The sequence below is a fragment of the Staurois parvus genome, unplaced genomic scaffold, assembly GCF_062004578.1.
Source record: "Staurois parvus isolate SC_StPar_1 unplaced genomic scaffold, SC_StPar_1.0 ptg000217l, whole genome shotgun sequence".
Lineage (NCBI taxonomy): Eukaryota > Metazoa > Chordata > Amphibia > Anura > Ranidae > Staurois > Staurois parvus.
This window is the reverse complement of record NW_028318013.1, coordinates 7,963,096-7,985,449: the sequence shown is the minus strand read 5'-3', so window position 1 is coordinate 7,985,449 and position 22,354 is coordinate 7,963,096. Positions and strand designations below refer to the sequence as shown.

Here is a 22,354-nt window from a genome sequence, read left to right as displayed (position 1 = left end):
GTTACCATGTTATTGAATGTTACCATGTTATCTATCAATGTCAGGTATAATGTATATGTACATAATTTAACACTGCTACATGTACTAATAATTACCAAGGTGCTTTGATTCAGCAAGTCTGATTCTGCTTATTAAACACATATAAACGTAGTACATGGTATTAGCTAAAGTCACCTAAAATATGCAGTTAGCGTTAATTGTACTATATAGTTAGTGAATTAGTGTACACTATTTTGCCAGAAGTATTGGGACATTCCTCCAAATCATTGGATTTAGGTGTTCCAATCACCTCCATGGCCACAGGTATATAAAATCAAGCACCTAGGCATGCAGACTGCTTCTACAAACACTTGTGAATGAGTCGCTCTCAGGAGCTTAGTGACTTAAAGCGTGGTATCGTGATAGGTTGCCGCCTGTGCAATAAATCCATTGTGAAATTTCCTTGCTACTAAATATTTCATGGTCAGCTGTTAGTGGTATTATAACAAAGTGGAAGCAACTGGAAACAACAGCAACTCAGCCATGAAGTGGTAGGCCACGTAAAATGACAGAGCGGGGTCAGCGCATGCTGAAACGCACAGTGCGCAGAAGTTGCCAACTGTCAATAGCTAAAGACCTCTAAACTTCACGTGACCTTCAGATTAGCACAACAACAGTGCATAGAGAGCTTCATGGAATGGTTTTCCATGGCCGAGCAGCTACAGCCAAGCCTTACATCACCAAGTGCAATGCAAACGGTAGCTGCAGTGGTGTAAAGGATGTGGCCACTGGACTCTGGAGCACTGGAGATGTGTTCTCTGAAGTGACGAATCACGCTTCTCTGCCTGGCAATCCAATGGACGTGGCTGGGTTTGGCGGTTGCCAGGAGAACGTTACTTGCCTGACTGCATTGTGCCAAGTGCAAAGTTTGGTGGAGGGGGCATTATGGTGTGGGGTTGTTTTTCAGGGGTTGGGCTTGTCCCCTTAATTCCAGTGAAGGGAACTTTTAAGGAGTCAGCATACCAAGACATTTTGGACAATTTCATGCTCCCAACTTTGTGAGAAAATTTGCGGATGGCACCTTCCTGTTCCAACATGACTGCACACCAGTGCACAAAGCAAGGAGCGAGTTTGGGATGGAGGAACTTGACTGGCCTACACAGAGTCCTGACCTCAACCCGATTAGAACACCTTTGGGATGAATTAGAGCAATATTGAACCGTACAGACTAAGACTGGAATGCCATTAAAATTCATGTACGTGGCAGGCGTCCGGATACTTTTGGCAATAAAGTGTAGATAGAGGGGATGAGTAACTTCATGCAATGTGGAACTTTTAATGCTAACCTGAACACTTTTTAACCTTACCGCAATAAAAAGGTGGACTTGTTTTCCTACAGCAGCAGATTGGTAATTTCTCATTCAACCAGCGAGTTGAATGAAGAAAAGGCCTGAATCCCACATCCACACATTCAATGTGGATGGGGTAAATCCTCCCCACTAAGCATTTGTATTCAGACTGCAGGGAGACCACCAGCAAAATACAATGAACAGCACTGCCAGCTATAGCCTTCGGCTTTGATCAATCAGAAAAACACTGACAGGCTGATTGTACAGAAGTTGATTGGTAGATCGACTTATGTACAACTAGCCTGCCCACACATGGATCCAAATTTGCCCAGTCCCTGCTGAACTAGCTCCAATTTGATCCATATATGGCCGGCTTTAGTTTGAGTTCTGTTTTTTGTTTCAAATTTCCTGTGATCTCTTGCAAAATGACTGGGTAGACTTTTCGCAATGTCTCAGTAATCCCAAAGCTACAGGGTGTTTACCACCATTCAGAAAATTAAAGTCTAGTGAAAAATGATATCTTCAGGTAATTAGCAGAAATATAGTCATATTGTTTAGTGCATACTGAGTCATCTTTTTAAAGAATATATAAACCCAACATTTTATATTGCTGATATGTGCCTGTGGTACCATTTACTTGTTTGAAAAAATATATTGCTTTCTTTGTGTGAAATCCCTGGTGTTTCTGCCTGTACCCCTACTTTGCTGTGAATAACTGACCACACTGGGCATTGAGAGCACAGCATGGTAAATTCTTTAGCCTTCCTGTGAACTGAATCTGCTCTTCATTGATCAGACCTGTCCTGACAGCCCCCCCAATATTGCACAGTCATTCATGTGGAAGACTAGTGTAATGCTGTTTCAAGTCCCCCATCTCTATGCAGCTGAGAACAAAGGGTATGTGATCACTCATAAAATAGGGAAAAAAGATATTTCTGATGTGTTTTCTTTCATTTCACTTATTTTAAACTGAATGGGTTTTTTTTACAAGGTGAGGGTTTACATATACTATAAATGCTGCTTTTTACCATAAGAGTCACCCCTCTAGTTACAGCATGTAATGGTTGTATGGACACTGGGCCTTTTAATACAGGTTTGTAGATTGCATCCATATAGTTTGTCATGGAAGCCACCGTGGCTTGGGCTCTCCTGGAGGGACCCAGGGGCCAGCCTCCTTCCCACCAACTATGGACCCAGGACTAAGGAGACCCCCTCTTGGGGTTACAAGGAACCTTTTCCTCAAGAGGGTTATATCACTTCCCTGGGTACCTGACAGGCTGTGAATTATACCAGCTGTCTGTGCAATTAGGGCTGGAGGGACTGTTTCTGGGACTCCTTGGCATACTGTGCATAGTGGAACTATTATCCTGGAGTGATGTGTTATATGCAGTTGTGTGCTGTAATTAGGTTTAGGTGATAAGATTTCACTTTTTTTAATCACCTCTAGAGTCCAGAATGCAAGGTGCTGAGAAGGAATCCATTGTATTCTTGTGTTTTGAGTGTTTTTTTGTTTAGCAGTGTAATTTTCTCCTGGAACTTGTAATATGTGCCATACCTGTCTAAGGGGGAGGTTTTGTGTGTAAACGCTGTGCTGTTTGTTAATAAAATCAGTCCTGTTTACTCCAACATTGGTTCTGTCTGATGCTTCGGGTAAATTTGCTATATTCTGGTTCTGCTATATTCTGAGTTTGAGGAAGCTGTAACTTGGCAGAGATCCCCAGTCAGGGTGTCAGGCAGTCCATTACATAGTGTTTCTCTGGTGGCCTTCCTTGCAGTAGACAGGTCATAAAGAAAGATGTGTTGCCTAAGGAACAGCTTTGTGGGGTGATGTGCATTCTTTTCTTATTTACCTAAATGTGTACTGTGGTAAAAAAAAAAATCAGTTGACCATGGCTATTACATTTTTTTTAAACTGCATTATTATACTCCTGTGGCTTATAGCACAACTGTACTGGTTTTCAGTGTTGCAGGTTTGACCATCTCTCACACCATACGATCCTTTTCTGGAACCCTTCTCTTTTTATGGTAGATAGGTAACTGACTGAGAACAAAGTACTTTTTCTCTGTCTTTTTCCTCTCCCCATGAAACTGAAAATAACAGCTGCTGTTTAGGAGAAGCTAATACATTATGACCACGTTAGGATAAAATATGTATTGTTCCATTCACAGGTGTTTATATGTGGAATATCATAAACGGAAAATACACTTGGGCCGGGTTCATGTTTACAGTGAGAGGATGAGTAAAGACAGGCGGAACAGAGAAGGAGGGAGGGCAAGAATGTTACTTAACTCTGTAGTTAAAATGTGACACACATTTGTGTATAGTAGATATAGTAGAGCAAGACACCTTGCAATCTTACCAATCTGGTAATGTCACTGCATAATCCTGGGTAAAACTTTTTTTTTTTCAAGGCTAATAGCTGGTCTTCACTGAGCATGTGCATGATATAGTTCCGGTCTATGTATTGTGTAATCATGTAAAAAAATATATATATACCTGTTTGATGTGGGTGCTGCAGCTTTCTTTAAGAGGACAAACTCATAGCAAAACTTTGGTGTCTGTTCTACCCAGAGCTAAAATGATTGCTGTTGCTCCTGCCAATTGCTGAATATTATTCTGTATAGTTGTGTAATACATACACAAATACAATACACCATCTGCCCACTGCTTTGAGTTTTAAGCTGCCGTGGGGGCAGGATCTCTGTAAGACAGGGCTGTTGATTGTTTGCTAAGGCTGCTGGTGCCTGTAGAGAGAGAGATAGAGGAAGAGATCCCAGCCACATGCTAGTATTTGGAGGCTTCTGATTGCCATTTTGGGTAAGGCATGGCAAAGAAGAACATGTGAAGTAAACTAGCCTAACAGGAAAATGTTAAATATTGTAAATTATAGTAAAAGAACACCGCAAAGTACAATTTAAAAAAGCCGCTTTCATCCTTATTAACCAGAAAGCTCCTTTTTTTTGTAAGCTCAAGAAGCCCTGTGTTCTCTTTTGTAAATAGACCTCTCTGACTAGAGATAAGCCCTGCCTCTCTCCTAACCACCTTCTCACTTTCAGCTTATATGCACTCTTTTGGAGACAACTCCTTCTGTCTTCTTTCCTTCTCTGTTGTTTCTCATTTCTGACAAATGCGTAGGCCTCTATAATAAATGCAATACTTAGCGTTACACTGCTTTAAACCTTTCACACAGACTTTTTTACTATCACATTGCTTAAAGAACCAGTATAAAGGTAGGTTAGTGATGCAAAGGGTACTTCTGGATTTAGCCAATCATTTTTGCTTACTAATTCTTCATTGGCAACATAACTGAGGGAGTGGCAGTGGGTGTGTCATTTGCCTATACACTTTGTGTTACAGGGTGTACCTCTTTCTCATTTCACAACATTGGGAGGTATGCCAGTGTTAGGTTGTTAATTTTGTTGAATGGGGAAAATATGCTGGGACAGGGAGATCTTGTCATATGACTGAATGCTCCTGTTCCTGTAGCCTTATGGGAGGGGGAGGGGGATTCTGGGGGATACCTCAGACTTCACACTGCGGCCTGCATTTTATGAATAAGACTTAAATGGGGTGCAGTGTGGTGTAAACCCTGTGGTGTCCAGTAGATTGCTGTATCCACGTTCTGCTATAAATAACACTGTAAGTCTTCGTTTGTACATGGAAAAAGGGTTTCAGATTCATAAAGGTAATGGTGGGCATCATGTTTTAGGTTTTAAACTTTAAAATGTCTGACAGGTTTGTTTTAATAGATACCTTTTTATGAAATTGTCATCTAGACAAAAATATTTGTACATCCTTCAAAAGAATCCATTTGCTGGCTTGCTACTTCACTGCTTGTGAGAGTCACACACATTTTCTATCATTCAACAGGCCATCTAGAAGCCTTTTTTTCTGTATTCTGTTATAGACCTCATTGTCCTCCTAGATCTATCTCTCGTATGTGTGAAATTATACATTTATATAATTTTTTTTTTTTTTCAGGTTGCACTGTCCACGTTTGCTGTTTATGTCCTAATTGATCAAAATAATATTCTAGATGCAGAAAAGGCATTTGTTTCCTTGGCTTTATTTAACATCCTTCGTTTCCCATTGAATATGCTTCCTATGGTTATCAGCAGCATGGTTCAGGTAAGAAATTACACATCCTTTTAAAGAATACAGCAACCTAGAATTTGTGTTTAGTGTTCAATATTTTGGTGCAAAAGTAGATTAGCCCACCATGTTTAATTGTTCAATTGCACCACTGCGGTGCACTAACACATTAAATGTGAAACAGAAAAGTGATGCCAGAAAAAGACAGAGTTGCCCATCAAGTCAATGAGATTTCTTCTTTTTTTTTTTTTCCTTAGCTTTTTTGTTCAAGTAAAGATACATGCTTGTCACAAGCAAGTTTGAAGCTATTTACTGTTGATTGGCTCACTACCTCTGCTGGAAATTTATCACAAGCATCAACTACTCTTTTAGTAAAACAATACTTTCTGAGATTAGTTTTGAACTTTCCTCCAGTTAGTTTAAGGTCATGTCCCTGTGTTCTTGATTTTGGTTTCCTGTTGAAAATACTGCCCTCCTGAACCTTATTCAACCCCTTGATGTATTTAAAAATTTCAATCCTGTCTCTCCTTTCCCTTCTTTCCTCCAGACATATTAAGTTCCTGAAGTCGCTCTTGATAAGCTTTATCCCTCAGACCTTTCACCATTTTTGTTACCCGTCTCTGAACTCGTTCTATTTTATCAATATCTTTTTGTAAGGTCTCCAGAACTAGACACAGTATTCCAAATGTGGTCTAACTAAAGATTTATTTAGGGGAATCAGGACCTCCCTCCTCCTGCTGGTGATCCCTCTAGTGATGCATCCTAGAATTCTATTTGCTTTCCCCATTACTTGGCTGCACTGTTTGCTTATTTTGCAATAATTTGAAATAAGTACCCCCAAATTCTTTTCCTCTGCAGTGCTGGCTAACACTGCACCCCCAATGTATGTACTCTCTCAAGGGATTCTTTTTCCAAGTGCATTATTTTGCATTTAGAAACATTGAACTTCAATTTCCACTTCTTTGAACAATCTTCCAGCAATGCCAAATCATGTTCCATGTTACAGACTCAGTGGCCTGTAATTGCCAACTTCTGCCATGCTGCCCTTCTTGTGAATAGGTACAATATTAGTTCCCTGGGGTGAATGCCATCAGGGCTCGTTTTTTTAATCTTTAACCAAGCCAGTTCCTCTGCTACCTCTGTCTCCTAAAATTCTAAAAATGTACCATTACAATGTCTTATAGTTACATCCAGGTCTCCCTCAACTTAAGTGTTGTTCCCAGTTTTCATTTTAGTGATCCCATTGTATATTTTCTTGCTATCACTAATGTACCTAAAAAAGGTTTATCTACTTTCTTAATAGATTTAGCAATTTTTTCCTCTTTCTGTGCTTAGGCAGCACTGATAATGTTTGACCTCCTTTTGTATATTCTTATACTCTTCTCTGCCCAGTTGCCTCATTCTTTTACAGAGTTCTGTGAATGGGAAAACTACTGATATTGCCAGCCTTTTCAGCTTACGGCTTATAGTTTTTAATGAACTACCAGAGTGCTGGTGAGCACTCTAGGTAGTTCATTGCTGATTCCTGTTACTGTGTAACTGCCTGCCCATACAATCAGGCAGCTTACACATACGGTCTGCAGGAGCAATGCATTCTACCCACAATCTGCTGTTCGTGAGTGCAATGCTTTACAGGCTCCGAAAAAAAAAAAATACATATATAGTGCTCAGCATTAATGGGTACACCCCACTATACTATAAATTACTTCCACAAATGCAGGCCATTGATTGCAAACAAGATTTTTTAATTTTCACACACAAAGTATTTTTCCTAACAAATTTATTCAAGACCATCAAAAATTAATACACCCCAATGAAAGTCTTAGGAGTAAATGTGAATTTTAGACAACAAAATTCTAATTAACAAGAATTCAACTACAGGTGAGTCTGATTATTCATTAAACCAGGGTCCAGCCGACAGTTGATTATAAAAGGGCGTTACTTAACAAAGAAAACCCCTTCCCATTTCATGCTGTCAGCAATAGCACTGCATGGAAGAAAATTGTCACAAGGACTGAGAGAGAAAATAATTTTTTTACACAAGAAAGGCTACAAAAGAGATCAGCAAAGCTTTACTTGTCAGAATACTGTAGCAAAAGTTATACAAAAATTTAGCAAGGATGGAACCTCAGCCATTTTAAAGAGATGTCCAGGCCATCCACGTAAGTTAACACCTCAACAGGAGCATCTTCTGATGAGAAGGGTTGAAGAAAATCACCATGCAAATTCACAGCAGTTAGCTAAAGAAGCAGAAAGCTAAACTGGGGTAATTGTTTTCCGTGACACAATACAGTGTACACTGCAGAGGAAAGGCATGCATGGATGTTGCCCACGAAGGCTAAAGCCCATGCACAAAAAAACCCGCCTGGAATTTGCCAATTTGCCATGATGAAAAAGAAGACGACTACTGGGACTCTATACTCTGGAGTGATGAGACCAAGATGAATGTTTATGGAACTGATGGCTTCAAAACTGTATGGCGTCGCAAATGTGAGGAGTACAGAGAAAAATGCATGGTGCCTACAGTGAAACATGATGATGGCAGTGTCCTTCTGAGGGGCAGCATGAATTCACAGATGTACTGCTCTAAATTGAAAGAGAAGATGCTACCATCACTCTGTGCCCTTGGTCGTTGTGCACTTTTCTAACTTGACAATAATCCAAAACACACATTTATGGTCATTGTTGCATTTCTGAAGAATAGGATGAAAGTGATTCAGTAGCCAAGTATGTCTCCTGATCTGAACCCAATTGAACACTTTTTTGAAGAATTCTCAAAGAGACAAGGTGAGCATCATTCTCCAAACAGAGGTTGTTCTCGAAGAATAGAAAAAGATAGATGTAGCAATATGTTGCCAACTTGTTCATTCCATGCCTAGAAGACTTGGTGCTGTCCTTACGAATCATGGAGGTCCTACAAAATACTAGATGTTGTAGTTTTTGTTGTGGGTTGTATTTATTTTTGCTTCAACTAATTTGAGTAAAACTGAAGATTTTGTAATCTAAGTTAGATTATTAACTTTACTTTCATGTAATGAGCTAAACAAATGTTCTCAGCTTTGTCAAAATTTTGGAAACTGTTCTTGTGTTCATTGAGATGTTGATTAAAATCTTACTTTTCAAAGGGGGTGTACTTATTTATGCTGAGTACTGTATATAAATGCACATTTTTTAACCACTTGCCCTCCAGAAGATTTACCCCCTATCCTTACCAGGCCGTTTTATGCGATACGGCGCTGCATTATTTTAACTGACCATTGCGCAGTCATGCAATGCTGCATCCAAATTAAATTTACGTCCTTTTTGACCCCACAAATAGAGCTTTTTTTGTTAGTATTTGATCGCCTGTGTGGTTTTTATTTGTTGCGATATAAACAAAAAAGACCAACAATTTTGGAAAAAAAACTATATTTTTTACTTTTTGCTATTAAACATGTCCAGTAAAAAAATCCTTTAAAAATACATTCAGACTATCAGAAACAGAGAGAAGATGTAATTATGTCCAGGCAGACTTACTATATACACAGACTTTGCAGAGAGTTCTGAGAGTAATGCTGATCTTTTAACAGACTTTTCTGACCTGCTCTTTGATTACCACAGAGCTGTGACATGAGAGAGAAAGCAATAAAGCGCTTATAACAGCCTCTATGCTTTTGTTCTGCTAAATAGGATAGCAAAAAGAATAATCACATTGGTCACTATTATGTGCAATAAGACATGCTTCATGGATGCCTTTCTATTAATAAGATGTAGCTTTGAACCATAGTATTTATATGCAGAGGTATGAATAAACCCTCACTGCTCCTAAGGTTGTGTTCATAATATTACACCCAGCAGCAAGACTAAAGCTGAAATTAGAAATACACTGTTATTTTGGTTTTCATTCAGCCAGTGGGCTAAATGGAAAAAATAATAACAGATTGCATCTCATTTGTGTGGATGGAGGAATCTCTCCTCCTTTTCATGGCGGGGTCACTACTCTGCAAGTGGTAGGGGCATATGCTGATAAGCCACTGCAACCAATCAGCTGCAGCTGCTGATCGCCAAAAATGTTCCATCACGTCCCTTCAACAGAAGTTGATCAAAAGATTGACTTCTGTCGACCAGGGTTTGCCTCACACTGATCAAAATTTGGCCAGTTCCTGCTGAGCTGGCCAAAATTCAGTCAGTGTATGGGCATTTTAGAATGCTTTACAAAAGCTTTAACTAGTAGCGGAATTCCAGAAAGATGTATATGATGGTGAATCCTATGTAGAGACCTAAAGTAGATTTTTGGGAAGACTGGCCTATAAGTATTTGTTTTACTCAATTCCTTCAACTGGTAATGCAAGACCCACAGTCTTATATAATGTTTGTTTTTAGCAGTGGAGTCTTATATTGAAACTAAGGTTGTTTTCTTCCTAAAAAGTGTGCAAAGCCAACTTGATGTCTGTTAATTTTTAAATAAATGCAACATTTCTGTTTGATCAATTACAGGCAAGTGTGTCATTAAAACGTTTGAGAGTTTTCTTATCTCATGAGGAGCTTGAACCGGACAGCATAATTAGAGAGACACAGAAAAATAGTAAGTGTATTGTATCTGTACTGATGGGTATTTTGTTCTTTGAGCTTGGACAGTTGCGAAAGTCTAGCTTCAGCAAAATTAGACAGCAATACAACACTGTCTTAACCACTTGCCCTCCAGAGGATTTACCCCCCTTCCTGACCAGGCCATTTTTTACAATCCGGTACTGCCCTACTTTAACTGACAATTGTGTGGTCATGCAACGCTGTATATAAATGAAATGTATGTCCTTTTTTCCCCCACAAATAGAGCTTTCTTTCGGTGGTATTTGATTACCTATGCAGTTTTGTTTTTTGTTTTTGTTTTTTTTTGCTATAAACAAAAATGACTGACAATTTTGAAGAAAAAACTATATTTTTGACTTTTTGCTATAAAACTTATCCAATAAAAAAATTTAAATCAAATTTTGTCCTAAATGTAGGCCAAAATATATTCTGTTACATGTCTTTGCTAAAAAAAAAAATCCCAATAGGTGTAAATTAATTGGTTTACGTGAGAGTGTCTACAAATGGCGATATATAGCAGAATTTTTAAAAAAAAATATATACTCTACTAGTAATGGCGGCGATCAGCGACCTATAGCGGGAATGCGGTGGGCATTCTGACACTGAATAATTGACACTAACTACCACTGACATACCCAGTGACACTAATACAGTGATCAGTTCTAATAAAAATCACTGACACTGTAGTAATGACACTGGGCAAAAAGGAGTTACCTTTTGGGCAATCAAATGGGTAACGGTGTGCTGTATGTGTTTTACTATGTGTACTGTGTTTTATTAGGGAGGCATGCTGTTTTGTATCTTTCTGCTGTGCAGAGAGCTACAAAACAGCATGTCAATGTCCACGGCGATCACCGAGTGCCAGCCGGGAATCGCCAGCCGGGACCCGGTGATTGACATTCTTAGCAGGCAATGGCAGCGCGGGTAGGGCGGCGTGCACACCCTCTACCCTGAAATGTAAATCACTTATATATATGTGATTTTGCGCAGCCCTACCAGCCTGCAGCAGTACGTCTCCTATAGGGCTGCAAGCAAGCAGTTAAAGCAGACCTGTCACATGGGCTTGCATCTCTGTCTCTGCATGCTGATGTGGAATTGCCTAACTTTTTTTTTGTTTTTTGTTTTTTTTTACCAACTTCATGGTTTCCCTTAAGGCAGTGATGCATCTTGGGAAGAAATAGTCACCATTGCCTTAAGGGAAATGCTATACCTAGACTGCAATATCTTGCAGTATTGTCATACTGTGCTTGCACAAGATGAAGCTCATGAGATCCCATGTTTCATCTTTCACATGTGCTGTACGACACTATAGGCATCAGCTAGGAGAAAAAAGAAACCTTATTCCTGAGAACTTTTGAGAAGGGTTTTTTCCCCAACAGATGCTGCAGTGTCATATGGAACATGTGAGCGATGAATCACATGTCGTCATAGGCTTCATCTCGCAAATGCACAGTATCATGGGCATTTAAAAATGGTGGCATGGGAATGAGGACCTGGGCAGCACAGAGGTATTACAAAAATAGGGTAGGCATGAAGAGAAAATTAAAAGGATAAAGGCAAGTATGATTGTTTTTTGCCCCCTAATGAGGTTTAATTGTTAAGAGTAGGGATTTAGGGGAAAGTCATCTTTAAGCCCCCCACCCCAGGACAGAAAGTGGGGGTAGGGGAAAATCTCCCAAATCTGTTCACAAACAGAAATAAATATCTTGATAAAATCTAGCATATTTTTCTACTTTATCCACAACCAAAAAACATTTGCTTGGAGCTAGACTTATTCCGCTAAAAAATAATGAAATGGTTTAACATGATGAGCAGATTTTAGGCATTCTTTGTGACTGAACTGCAATCACAAATTTAGAGTTCATATGGTATATTTTACCTGTACTTAATTGAAAAATATGGGTTCTGCCCTTACTTAACTCAAGTGTGACCTGCTGTCTGAACAGAAACAAGCAAGTCAGACTGTAGTCGGAACGCAGGAAATTAAGTTACTGGAATTGCTTGATTTGCTTGATGGCCAGCTAATAGACCTTTTCTAAAGAAGATGAGAGCAATGGCAGCCTGTAGTACGGGTTTCCTCAAACATTCCAGGATATTTGAATGAATACATACACTATTACTCAGTGAAGAAAAGCGTGCATCACATCGCTTACATCATTGTGTTATTGCTGAATTGATAGCAGCTACACACCGTCATGGCCAAAAAATATTGACACCCCTGCATTTCTGTCAGATAATGCACCGCTTCTCCCAGAAAAGTGTTGCAATTACAAATATTTAGGCATTCTCATGTTTATTTCTTTTGTATTGGTATGGCACAAAAAGTGGAGAAACAAAAAGCCAAATCTGACACATTCCACGCACAACCCCAAAAATGGACTCGACAAAATTATTGGCACCTTCTCAAAATTGTAAGAAATAAATGCATTCCAAGTTTGTGATTCTCCTGTAATTTGTAATTAAACTCACCTGTATCAATTAACGGGTGCAGACAAAATAGAAATCACACCGGTAACCAGTTAAAATAGTGAAAAATTGACTTAACCTTTTTGTTGTATGTCTTTGTGTGCCACATGGAGCATAGAAAAGAGAGCAGTGAAGAATTGTCTGAGGATTTGAGAACACAAATTGTGGAAAAGCATGGACAATCTAAAGGTTACAAGTCCATCTCCAGAGATCTTAATGTTCCTGTGTCCATTGTACGCAACACTGTCAAGAAGTTTACAGTCCCTGGCAATCTCCCTGGACGTGGACGAAAGAGAAAAGTTGATTAAAGATTGCAACAAAGGATTGTTCGAATGGTGGCTAAAGAACCACGATCAACTTCCAGACAAATTCAAGCTGACCTTCAAGCACAGGGTACAATTGGGTCAGCTCGCACTATACGTCACCATCTGAACGAAAAGGGACCCAGGAGAACCCCACTGCTGACACAGAAATATAAAAAGCCAGACTGGAGTTTAACAAAACTTACCTGAGGAAACCAAAATCATTTTGGGAGAATGTGTTGTGGACAGACAAAACAAAATTACAGCTTTTTGGTAAAGCCCATCATTCTACTGTTTTCAGAAAATGCAATGAGGCTTTTAAAGAAAAGAATACAGTCAAACATAGTAAAGATTCACTAATGTTTTGGGGTTGCTTTGCTGCTTCAGAAACTGAATGTCTTGATGCATTATGATCTCTGAAGACTACCAAAGAATTTTGAGGTGTAATATAGGGCCCAGTGTCAGGAAATTGGGTCTCAGTCAGAGGTCATGGGTCTTACAGCTGGACAATGACCCAAAGCACTTGTCAAAAAGCACTCAATGGTTTCAGACAAAGCTCTGGAGAGTACTGAACTGACCAGCAATGAGTCCAGATCCCAATCCCATGGAGCACCTCTGGAGAAATTTCAAAACATCAGTTGGGAAAAGAAATCTTTTTTTTTTTTCCAATCTGAGAGACCTGGAGCAGTTGGCGAAAGAAGAGTGGTCCAAAATTCCAGTAGTGAGGTGTAAGAAACTCAATCATGGTTACAGAAAGCGATAGATTTCAGTTATTTTTTCCAAGGGGTACACTGCCAAATATTAAATTTGAGGCTGCCAATAATTTTTTCCAGTCCATTTTTGGGGTTTTGTGTAGAATGTGTCAGATTTGGCTTTTTGTTTCTCCACTTTTTTTTGTCATACCAATACAAACAAAAGAAATTAACATTTGTTATTGCAACAATTTTCTGCGTGAAGTGGTGCATTATCTGACAGAAATGCAGGGGTGCCAATATTTTTGGCCAAGACGGTATGACTTCAAGAGACGTTGAATGGCTTAGCAGATTGCACTGTGGCCATGCAGAACTAGGGTCCTGGACTCAATTACCATTTGTTATTGTATTTATCTATTTTTTTAGGTCATGGATGTATTGATATGAGAAATGCCACATTCTCCTGGTCCAAAAGTGACCCCCCCTCGCTGAAAGAGTACGTTTTTTTTTTTGTTTTTTTTCCTTCTGTTTGTATTTACTTATTGCCATGTACACATACAGTACTGTGCAAAAGTTTTTAGGCAGGTGTGAAAAAATTCTGTATATTAAGAAATCTTTCAGAAATAGAATTAATAGTTTATTGTTATCGGTTAACAAAATGAAAGTTAAATGAACAGAAAAGAAATCCAAATCAAATCAATATTTGGCATGACCACCCTTTGCTTTCAACACAGCATCAATTCTTCTAGGTACACTTGCACACAGTTTTTGAAGGAACTCGGCAGGTGGGTTGTTTCAAACATTTTGGAGGACTAACTACAGATCTTGTGCCTAAAACTTTCACAGTACTGTATATGCCTGATGTATGCTGTATGTACTAATTACTACATTTCTTAATACTAAAGTTTAGTGTCTTAAGTCTATAGAGTATATTTAGGTGTTTCTAGAAAGTTCTTAATAATTTGTGCTCGAATAAAGTTTTTTTTTTTTCCCATGTTTTATTTATTGTAATAAAGGGTTAGCTTTATTACTTAAAAGTTCCTGTTTAATCTTTCAGGTATGCTGATTTGGTACAATAATTTCAGAAAACTCAAAAGCATAATAATATAATTTACTTAGCTTGGTTTAACCACTTGCCCTCCAGAGGATTTACCCCCCTTCCTGACCGGGCCATTTTTTGCATTGCAGCGCTGCGTTACTTTAACAATTGCGTGGTCATGCGCTATTAAAAAACTGACCAACAATTTTGAGAAAAAAAACGATATTTTTGACTTTTTGTTATTAAACATGTCCAGTATGTCCAGTAAAAAATATTTTAAAAATCAAATTTCGTCATAAATTTATTCCAAAATGTATAAATGCTACATGGCAAAAAAAAATCCCAATGCATGTAAATTAATTGGTTTGCGTGAAAGTTATAGCATTTACAAATGGCGGTATATATACTGGAATTTTTTTTTTCATTTTTACTATTAATGGCGGCAACTTAAAGCAGGACTGCGGCAGACAATCTGACACTGGGGGAAACTGACTTGATGTCACTGACATCCCCAGTGACACCAATACAGTGATCAGTGCTAAAAGAAGCACTGACACTGTACTAATGGCACTGAGCAGGAAGGGCTTAACATGAGGGGCGATCAAAGGGTTAACTGTGTGCTGGGAGTGTTTTACTAGGGGACAGGATGTGTGAGATTCACTGTAATCACACTGCTGTGGATGGCTGTGCACAGCCATCCACAGCAGTGCGTCCAAGCTGACAGAGAGGAGAACTGTTAGTAAACAAAACAGTCCTCCTCCCCATTGGAGATCCTTGGAAATCACCGTGCGCCGGCAGGTAATTACCAGCTGGTGCTGCAAATTGTCGGTGCGGGCAGCGCTTGCGAGTGCCCCCTAGCCACAAATGCAAAATCACATATTTATACGTGATTTTGCACACTGCTGCTGCCCTGTAGCAGTATTTTTGTTATAGTGTGATTGGCAAGTGGTTAGAGAGGTATTACAGATGATAGCAATAGATAAATACAGCATTGTTCTTATTCAGGGGAAGTTTGCAACCTCTTCATTTGAAGGTGCTGGAGGTGACAGTCCTTGAGTCACACTTCAGTATGACACAAACTCCCCCGATTCTTTATCTTACAAGCGTATAGCCATTGAAAAAACTAGTCAAAACTGATTTGAGCCATACCACAGAATGAGAGATCAAAGGTTCCCAAATTCCCAGTATACATGAGGCCATATGTTTCAGTATACACTAGACAGTGTGTGTGTATATGTGTTTTTTATATATATATATATATATATATATATATATATATATATATATATATATATATATATATATACCGTATTTGCCGGCGTATAAGACGACTTTTTGACCCTTGAAAATCTTCTCAAAAGTCGGGGGTCGTCTTATACGCCGGTACACGCATTAAGTACAGGGGCTGATGTCTCTTACCTAGATCCAGTCCCACGACGATCCGGTCCAGGAAGCGCGGCGTCTCCTTCAGTTCGGCCACTGGATGTTCGTGCGGCTGATCGGCTCCGCCTCCTCACCGGTGATTGGCCGCCAGAACTGTAGCTCAGGAAAGGCACACAGGCGGCCAATCACCGGCGAGGGGGCGGAGCCGAGCGGCCCCGCGAAAATTGAGTGCCGGAGCAGCAGGTAAGTGTTCTGTGTAGAGGTGCTGCTGCAACCACATATGCTGGCTGCAGCAGCACCATACGAGAACAGGGTCAGCAAGTCTCAGTGGGAGGAATAGTGTCACTGATACCAATGATGGGGCACTATTCCTCCCACTGATACCAACGATGGGGCACTATTCCTCCCACTGACACCAACGATGGGGCACTATTCCTCCCACTGACACCAACGATGGGGCACTATTCCTCCCACTGACACCAACGATGGGGCACTATTCCTCCCACTGACACCAACGATGGGGCACTATTCCTCCCACTGATACCAACGATGGGGCACTATTCCCCCCCCCACTGACACCAACGATGGGGCACTATTCCCCCCCCCACTGACACCAACGATGGGGCACTATTCCACCCCCCACTGACACCAATGATGGGGCACTATTCCACCCCTCACTGACACCAATGATGGGACACCATTCCTCCCACTGACACCAATGATGGGGCACTATTCCTGCCACGGATACCAATGATGGGGCACCATTCCTGCCACTGATACCAATGATGGGGCACCTATTCCCCCCACTGATACCAATGATGGGGCACTATTCCTCCCACTGATACCAATGATGGGGCACTATTCCTGCCACTGATACCAATGATGGGGCACTATTCCTCCCACTGACACCAACGATGGAGCACTATTCCTCCACTGATACTAATGATAGGGCACTATTCCTGCCACTAATGCCAATGATGGGGCACTATTCCTGCCACTAATACCAATGATGGGGCACTATTCCTCCCACTGACATCAATGATGGGGCACTATTCCTCCCACTGGTGTGCATTGGAAGAGGGGTAGTCTTATACGGCGAGTATAGCCCAAACACTACATTTTAGCAGGAAAAGTAGGGGGGTCGTCTTATACGCCCAGTCGTCTTATACGCCGGCAAATACGGTATATATATATATATATATATATATATATATATATATATATATATGGGATGTGCAATTCCTAACTCCCGCTCGCTATATATCCCTGGCTCCACTTGCCCATCTGCGGGCTCGGGACTGGCTCAGTGTTCACTGGCTGGATGTGGTATAAGGGAAGGAGGAGAGCGGCACATCCGCTCCCCTCCCCTTCTTCTGCTGACCTGGAAGTGACATTTATGATGTCACTTATGGGTCCCTGTTGAGAGATTCCTGGCAATTGAGGCCGGGAAAGAATGTAATGCGGTGCGATGGGCACTGCATTACATTCAGTGGAGCACAGGGGAGACATCCCGGGTCTTTTAGACCCGGGATGTCTCAAAAAAGAGAACCTGTCACCCCAAAAAATCATCACACGGGACTTTTTGTACCTAATGTGATAAAAAAAAGTTAAGTAAAAATGTATTTATTTATTTTAAAAATGGAAGTTACACCCAAGCATATAGCCCCCCCCCCCCCCAAAAAAAAATTCAAGGCCCCACACGTATACGACCGCACAAACGTAAACGCACACAATGGGGCGCAATGAAAACATTGATTGTGATACGCGTTATATATCGCCACGCACGCCAGAATGAGAGCAATAATTCTAGGACCAGACCTCCTCCGTAACACTAAACTGATGACCTATAAGGGGCTTTAAAAATGCCACCTGTAGAAAATATAGGGTACTGAAGTTTGTCGCCATTTCACAAGTGCATGCAAATATAAGGTTTGACATGTTGGATATCTACTCGATGTAACCTCATCTTTTATATTTTACAAAAAAAGTGGATAATTTATTGCCTGATTTTTGTGCCTGAAAAAAAGACCTTTGTGATAATATTGTGTGACATAAAACATTGGAAATACTGCTATTTTTTTCTCTGATTTCGGAAAGTATATACGTTTTGGGGGTTTTGTGTAATCTTTAGGCCTTCACTGATTTTTTAAACATGTGCAAATATGGCAAAAAAAGTGATGGCAGCGAAATGGATAAAGGACACATCCCTTTCCTGACAAGCACGCAATTGCTGCTCATTACACTGCAAGGTCTCCCCCCTTACTAGTCCCCGAGAGCTATGCTGGAGAAACGCAGGGAGAGGAGGAGGAGATAAACTGTGCAATGTTAAAAATATTAAACATTTAAGTTGCCATAAAGCCCCTTTTTGTTTTTAAAAGCCCCAGACATTACTTAAAGCAGATTTAAATACGGTTTTGGTTAAAATTTGTTTTTTTGTCTGGACAAGTAGATTGTCATGAGGGACAAGTAGATTGGGACACCGATTTAGTCTATATATATATATATATATATATATATATATATATATATAATATTATACATTAGCATAATTGATAACACCAAATGACTATCATGTTTCCTGTAAATCAATATCTATTCAAAACCCATACTACATTTATTATATTGTAAAATGGTAGTTCATAAACTTGTCCTCTGATTCTACAAACAGTTCACCTGCCCCTGCATGCAGCTGTAAGCCACTCCAGCCACATAAACAAGGTGTTCTTTCACACTGTATGGGTGACAGTGCCTAGTGAATGAGCCCTAATTTTGACTACTTATTTGTCTGTTTTCATGCACATAGGTTTCTATTGACATCAATGAAAATGTCAGTGCATATAATAACAAACATCAAAGCGTGTGAGTGTGCACTTATGCACATTCATGCACAATAATGCAGGTTATTGAACAAATATCTGCTAAAAATACAGGTTGGTGTAAATCTTGGTTTAGCCAGTCAGACTCTTGCTTTGTTATTACCTGCAGTGAGTGTTTTAAGGTATGCAAACACTGCTGTGGTTTCAGGATAGAAAGGCTAGCATGAGTTCATATTAAATGATATGGAGGAAGCCAGGTTAAATTTGTAGTAGCATTTTACAGTAGGTAAAATGCAATTTTTTTTTTTCTCTTTCAGTATATGTTTTTTTAACCCTTTTCAGCAATCTGGAGGTAGTCACAGTGATCAATAGCCAGACACTCACGATCATAAACGATGACACTGAGCTGTCAGTGACAGCATAGTCACTGTGCTAGGGGCGCCAAATGAGCACGCACCCAGTTCAGACAAGGGACTTTACATATATGTGGCAGCTTAGCATGAAAGCATACCACGATGCTGCAACATGTGTACAGATGTTAAGGGGTTAATACAAGCGTTCATACAAACATGTTTTGGATTGATTGAAGTTTTACAATACATAAATCCTACACAGATTGCAATTACTTTTATACAGAGGTGATCAATGAGATCAATGACAGGAAAGTGTTAACCTTAAGTTGGGTTCAGTCTCCTGACTATGGTGTTAATATGACATGAGAATTATCCACATTTGGAGGTTACTTTAACACCAGAATTCTGTCTAGTTTAGAGAAGGCCTGCAGGTAGAGAACAACAGATAGATCTGAAGATGAAGAGAAAAAGCCAGACTCTAGGTGTAAAGAAAAAGTCCCCCCCATCCCCTCCCATTATTGGGGTGTATAATTTCCAAAAAGGAGTCGTTTTTGGGGGTGGGGGCATTTTATTTTCGAAGTTTATGCCACACATCACTCACTCTTCTAACCACTGGAAGACCAAGCCTTTTCTGACACTTTTTTGTTCACATGAAAAAAAATCTGTATTTTTTTTCTTAGGAAATTACTTTGAACCCCCAAACATTTATATATATATTATTTTAAAGCAGACACCCTAGTGAATAAAATGGTGGGTGTTGAAATTTTTTTATGGCACATAGTAGTCGCGCAGCAGTTTTTCAAAAGCACAATACATTGGCCAATTATTTGGTAAAATATAAAATATTATATGCCGAGTAAATAGATACCAAACATGACATGCTTTAAAACTGCACATGCACCATGAAATGGCTTTTTCCTGTCTCTAAGATGGGTATTTACAAGCCGTTGGAAGCCCCGGCGATTAGGTCACACCGTGCCACATGCGCCAATTCCAAGATTGTACAAATGTCTAAATAGTGGCACGCTTGAATAAAAATTGTCCACGTATAAGTGGTACTCCGTATGGAAAAAGGATGACATCAAGTCCCAAACTATCTTGCCACTGCTCCCCATGTAGTCTGGGCATCCGGGGGGGCTCCACGTGACTATATTTTCCCTCGTAAATCCGAAACTTTTACATATAGCCAGTTGCCCTCTCACAGGTCTTCTACATCTTGACCCCATATCTGGCACGCTTGCTGAGAAGAAATTGTTTGAATGCAAGGCGACCAGAAAATTGATGAGTGACTCATCAACATAGATGTTTTGCTGGGTAGTTTAGATATCTGCAAATTTTTGGTTAAGGTGATTTACGAGGGGCCAAATTTTGTGCAGCCTATCATATTCAGGGTCACCCCGAGCTTGACAGTGTGTGTTATCACTGAAATTCATAAATCGCATTATATTCTCATATCTATACCTGGCCATGGCAGCAGAGAACATGAGCATATGATGAATCGGGTGTGTGGACCAATACAACCACAATTAATTTTTTTTTAGTAATGCCCATGTTGCGTGTTAGACCCAAAAAAACGTTAAATTCGTAAACCATAATAGGTTTTCGTGCAAATGGTCTGGCAAGTTTTCAATTTGGGTTGGTGGCGATAAATTGTGCGTATAAATAGCTTTGATATACAATCAATCCATACAAATCTCCTGTGAAAAACAGCTCCAAAAAAATCAGGGGGTGTAGTTAAATTTGCTGTTTCCACCTGAATTCCGGGGTTGGGCAGTGAATGGGGGAAGTGCGGGTGCTGCAGACTTTGTGGGCTACCAAGCGAGATTTACAAGCACATCCGAAAGGATACTAGGTGCTCTATGGGCCTGTGTGTGAATTTTTGGTGCCTGCGGGACACTACTTGTGCTCGCCACCGCACCAGCTTGTACTGCACTTATGAGATTCGCCACCTCACCAAGTGATACTGCAGTGCTGGTATGTGAAAGACCAGGATGTACTAGGCCGCTGGTTCTCGCCAGTTCCCCAAAAGGTAGAGCGGCACTAGTACTGGCACTCTGCTGCATATGAGAGTCATCATGCGATTGTAACATCTCAGCAACCTGGGAATGGGGTCAGGAACGCTTGATCTTAGCAGGGACCTCTTCTCCATCATCTGAGCTATCTGTCAGGGTGACACTGCTGTCTGTAGGTTCGCATTCTGAGGCTGATTGTGTCAGTGGGTCTTCCCCTTCGCTTTCATCTGACATATTCAGAATCCTATAGGACTCTTCTCTATAAATTGACAATTTATAGGTACCTAGTGCGACTCATGGGAAAAAAAGCACCTGACTGTCAGGGACTGTTTGAACTGCTATAAAAAAATTTACGGGCAAGTGCTAACAAAGATCAGGCTTGATTCTGCGAACATATAGTAAAAAATGAGTAACTCTGGTGCACAGGAATAAAGTAGTGTAAGGGTGAAAAGGATAAAAATTATGAAGTAAAAGATATTGGCATAGAAATACTTAAAAGAGGGTATGTAAATGCATTGGTGTACAATAAGTCCTTATAAGAGTCTCTCAGGCAATTTGCCCGGAATCTTTTTAGCACAAAAAGATGGCAGCCATTCTTAGAGCAAGCCAGCTCTGTATGCAGGGACAGAAGAAAAGAGAAAGGAGGTGCCCGCCTGAGTGTAGTAATAACACTGTATTTAATAGCAAAGGATTAAAAACACTCACAAAGGAAGTAATAAAACAAACTCATCTGTGTATATGAGAGATGACCGTTCCTCAAAACGGTCTGGGCTGGGCTGATGGAAATGGTGGGAGACACTGTAGTGGTCAATCCTACAGAGTGGTGGTGTTGTAGAGTTGATCCAGCAGCGTTTGTGCAGGAAGGAGCCTACTAACCAGCCTGGAACACACCGGCAGTATGTGACATCACAGGAAGAGGCAGAGGGTCAGTGGGGAGGAAGAGCACAGAAGTGGAAAAGCCAGGTTATGCGCTCGGAGCCTCTAGCTCCTTCTATTGGCCTGGTGGACCTTGGAGAAGTAGCAGCTTAAATAGAGGACACTGTCAGGCGTGGAACAACATTGTTCAGCGGAGATTTAAAGACACAGTACCATGGAAAAAATGCATATCAATGTGGAACAAGATCTAAGCACAAAGCTATAAAAAAAAAATCTATAAAAGATATGATAAAAAGAGTACTGAACCATAAAACAGAAAATTATGAAGGATATGTATGTATAACGGTGTACACATACTGTTATTAGCAATAATAAAAATTGTAATGAATGTAAAATTGCACATACGGTAGTGTCGATAACATGGA

General features: G+C 40.2%; 1 protein-coding gene across 2 annotated transcripts in view; it reads left to right on the top strand.

Moving 5' to 3' along the window:
* The window catches only part of LOC149460927 (multidrug resistance-associated protein 1-like), a 382,011-nt gene that overhangs the window by 217,062 nt on the left and 142,595 nt on the right, over window positions 1–22,354 (top strand). For both annotated transcript variants that reach the window (XM_089679079.1, XM_089679078.1), the window contains exons 13-15: window positions 5,311–5,457; window positions 9,898–9,985; window positions 13,877–13,946. In XM_089679079.1, the coding sequence (XP_089535205.1) occupies window positions 5,311–5,457; window positions 9,898–9,985; window positions 13,877–13,946 (305 nt within the window). The remainder of the gene's footprint in view (window positions 1–5,310; window positions 5,458–9,897; window positions 9,986–13,876; window positions 13,947–22,354) is intronic.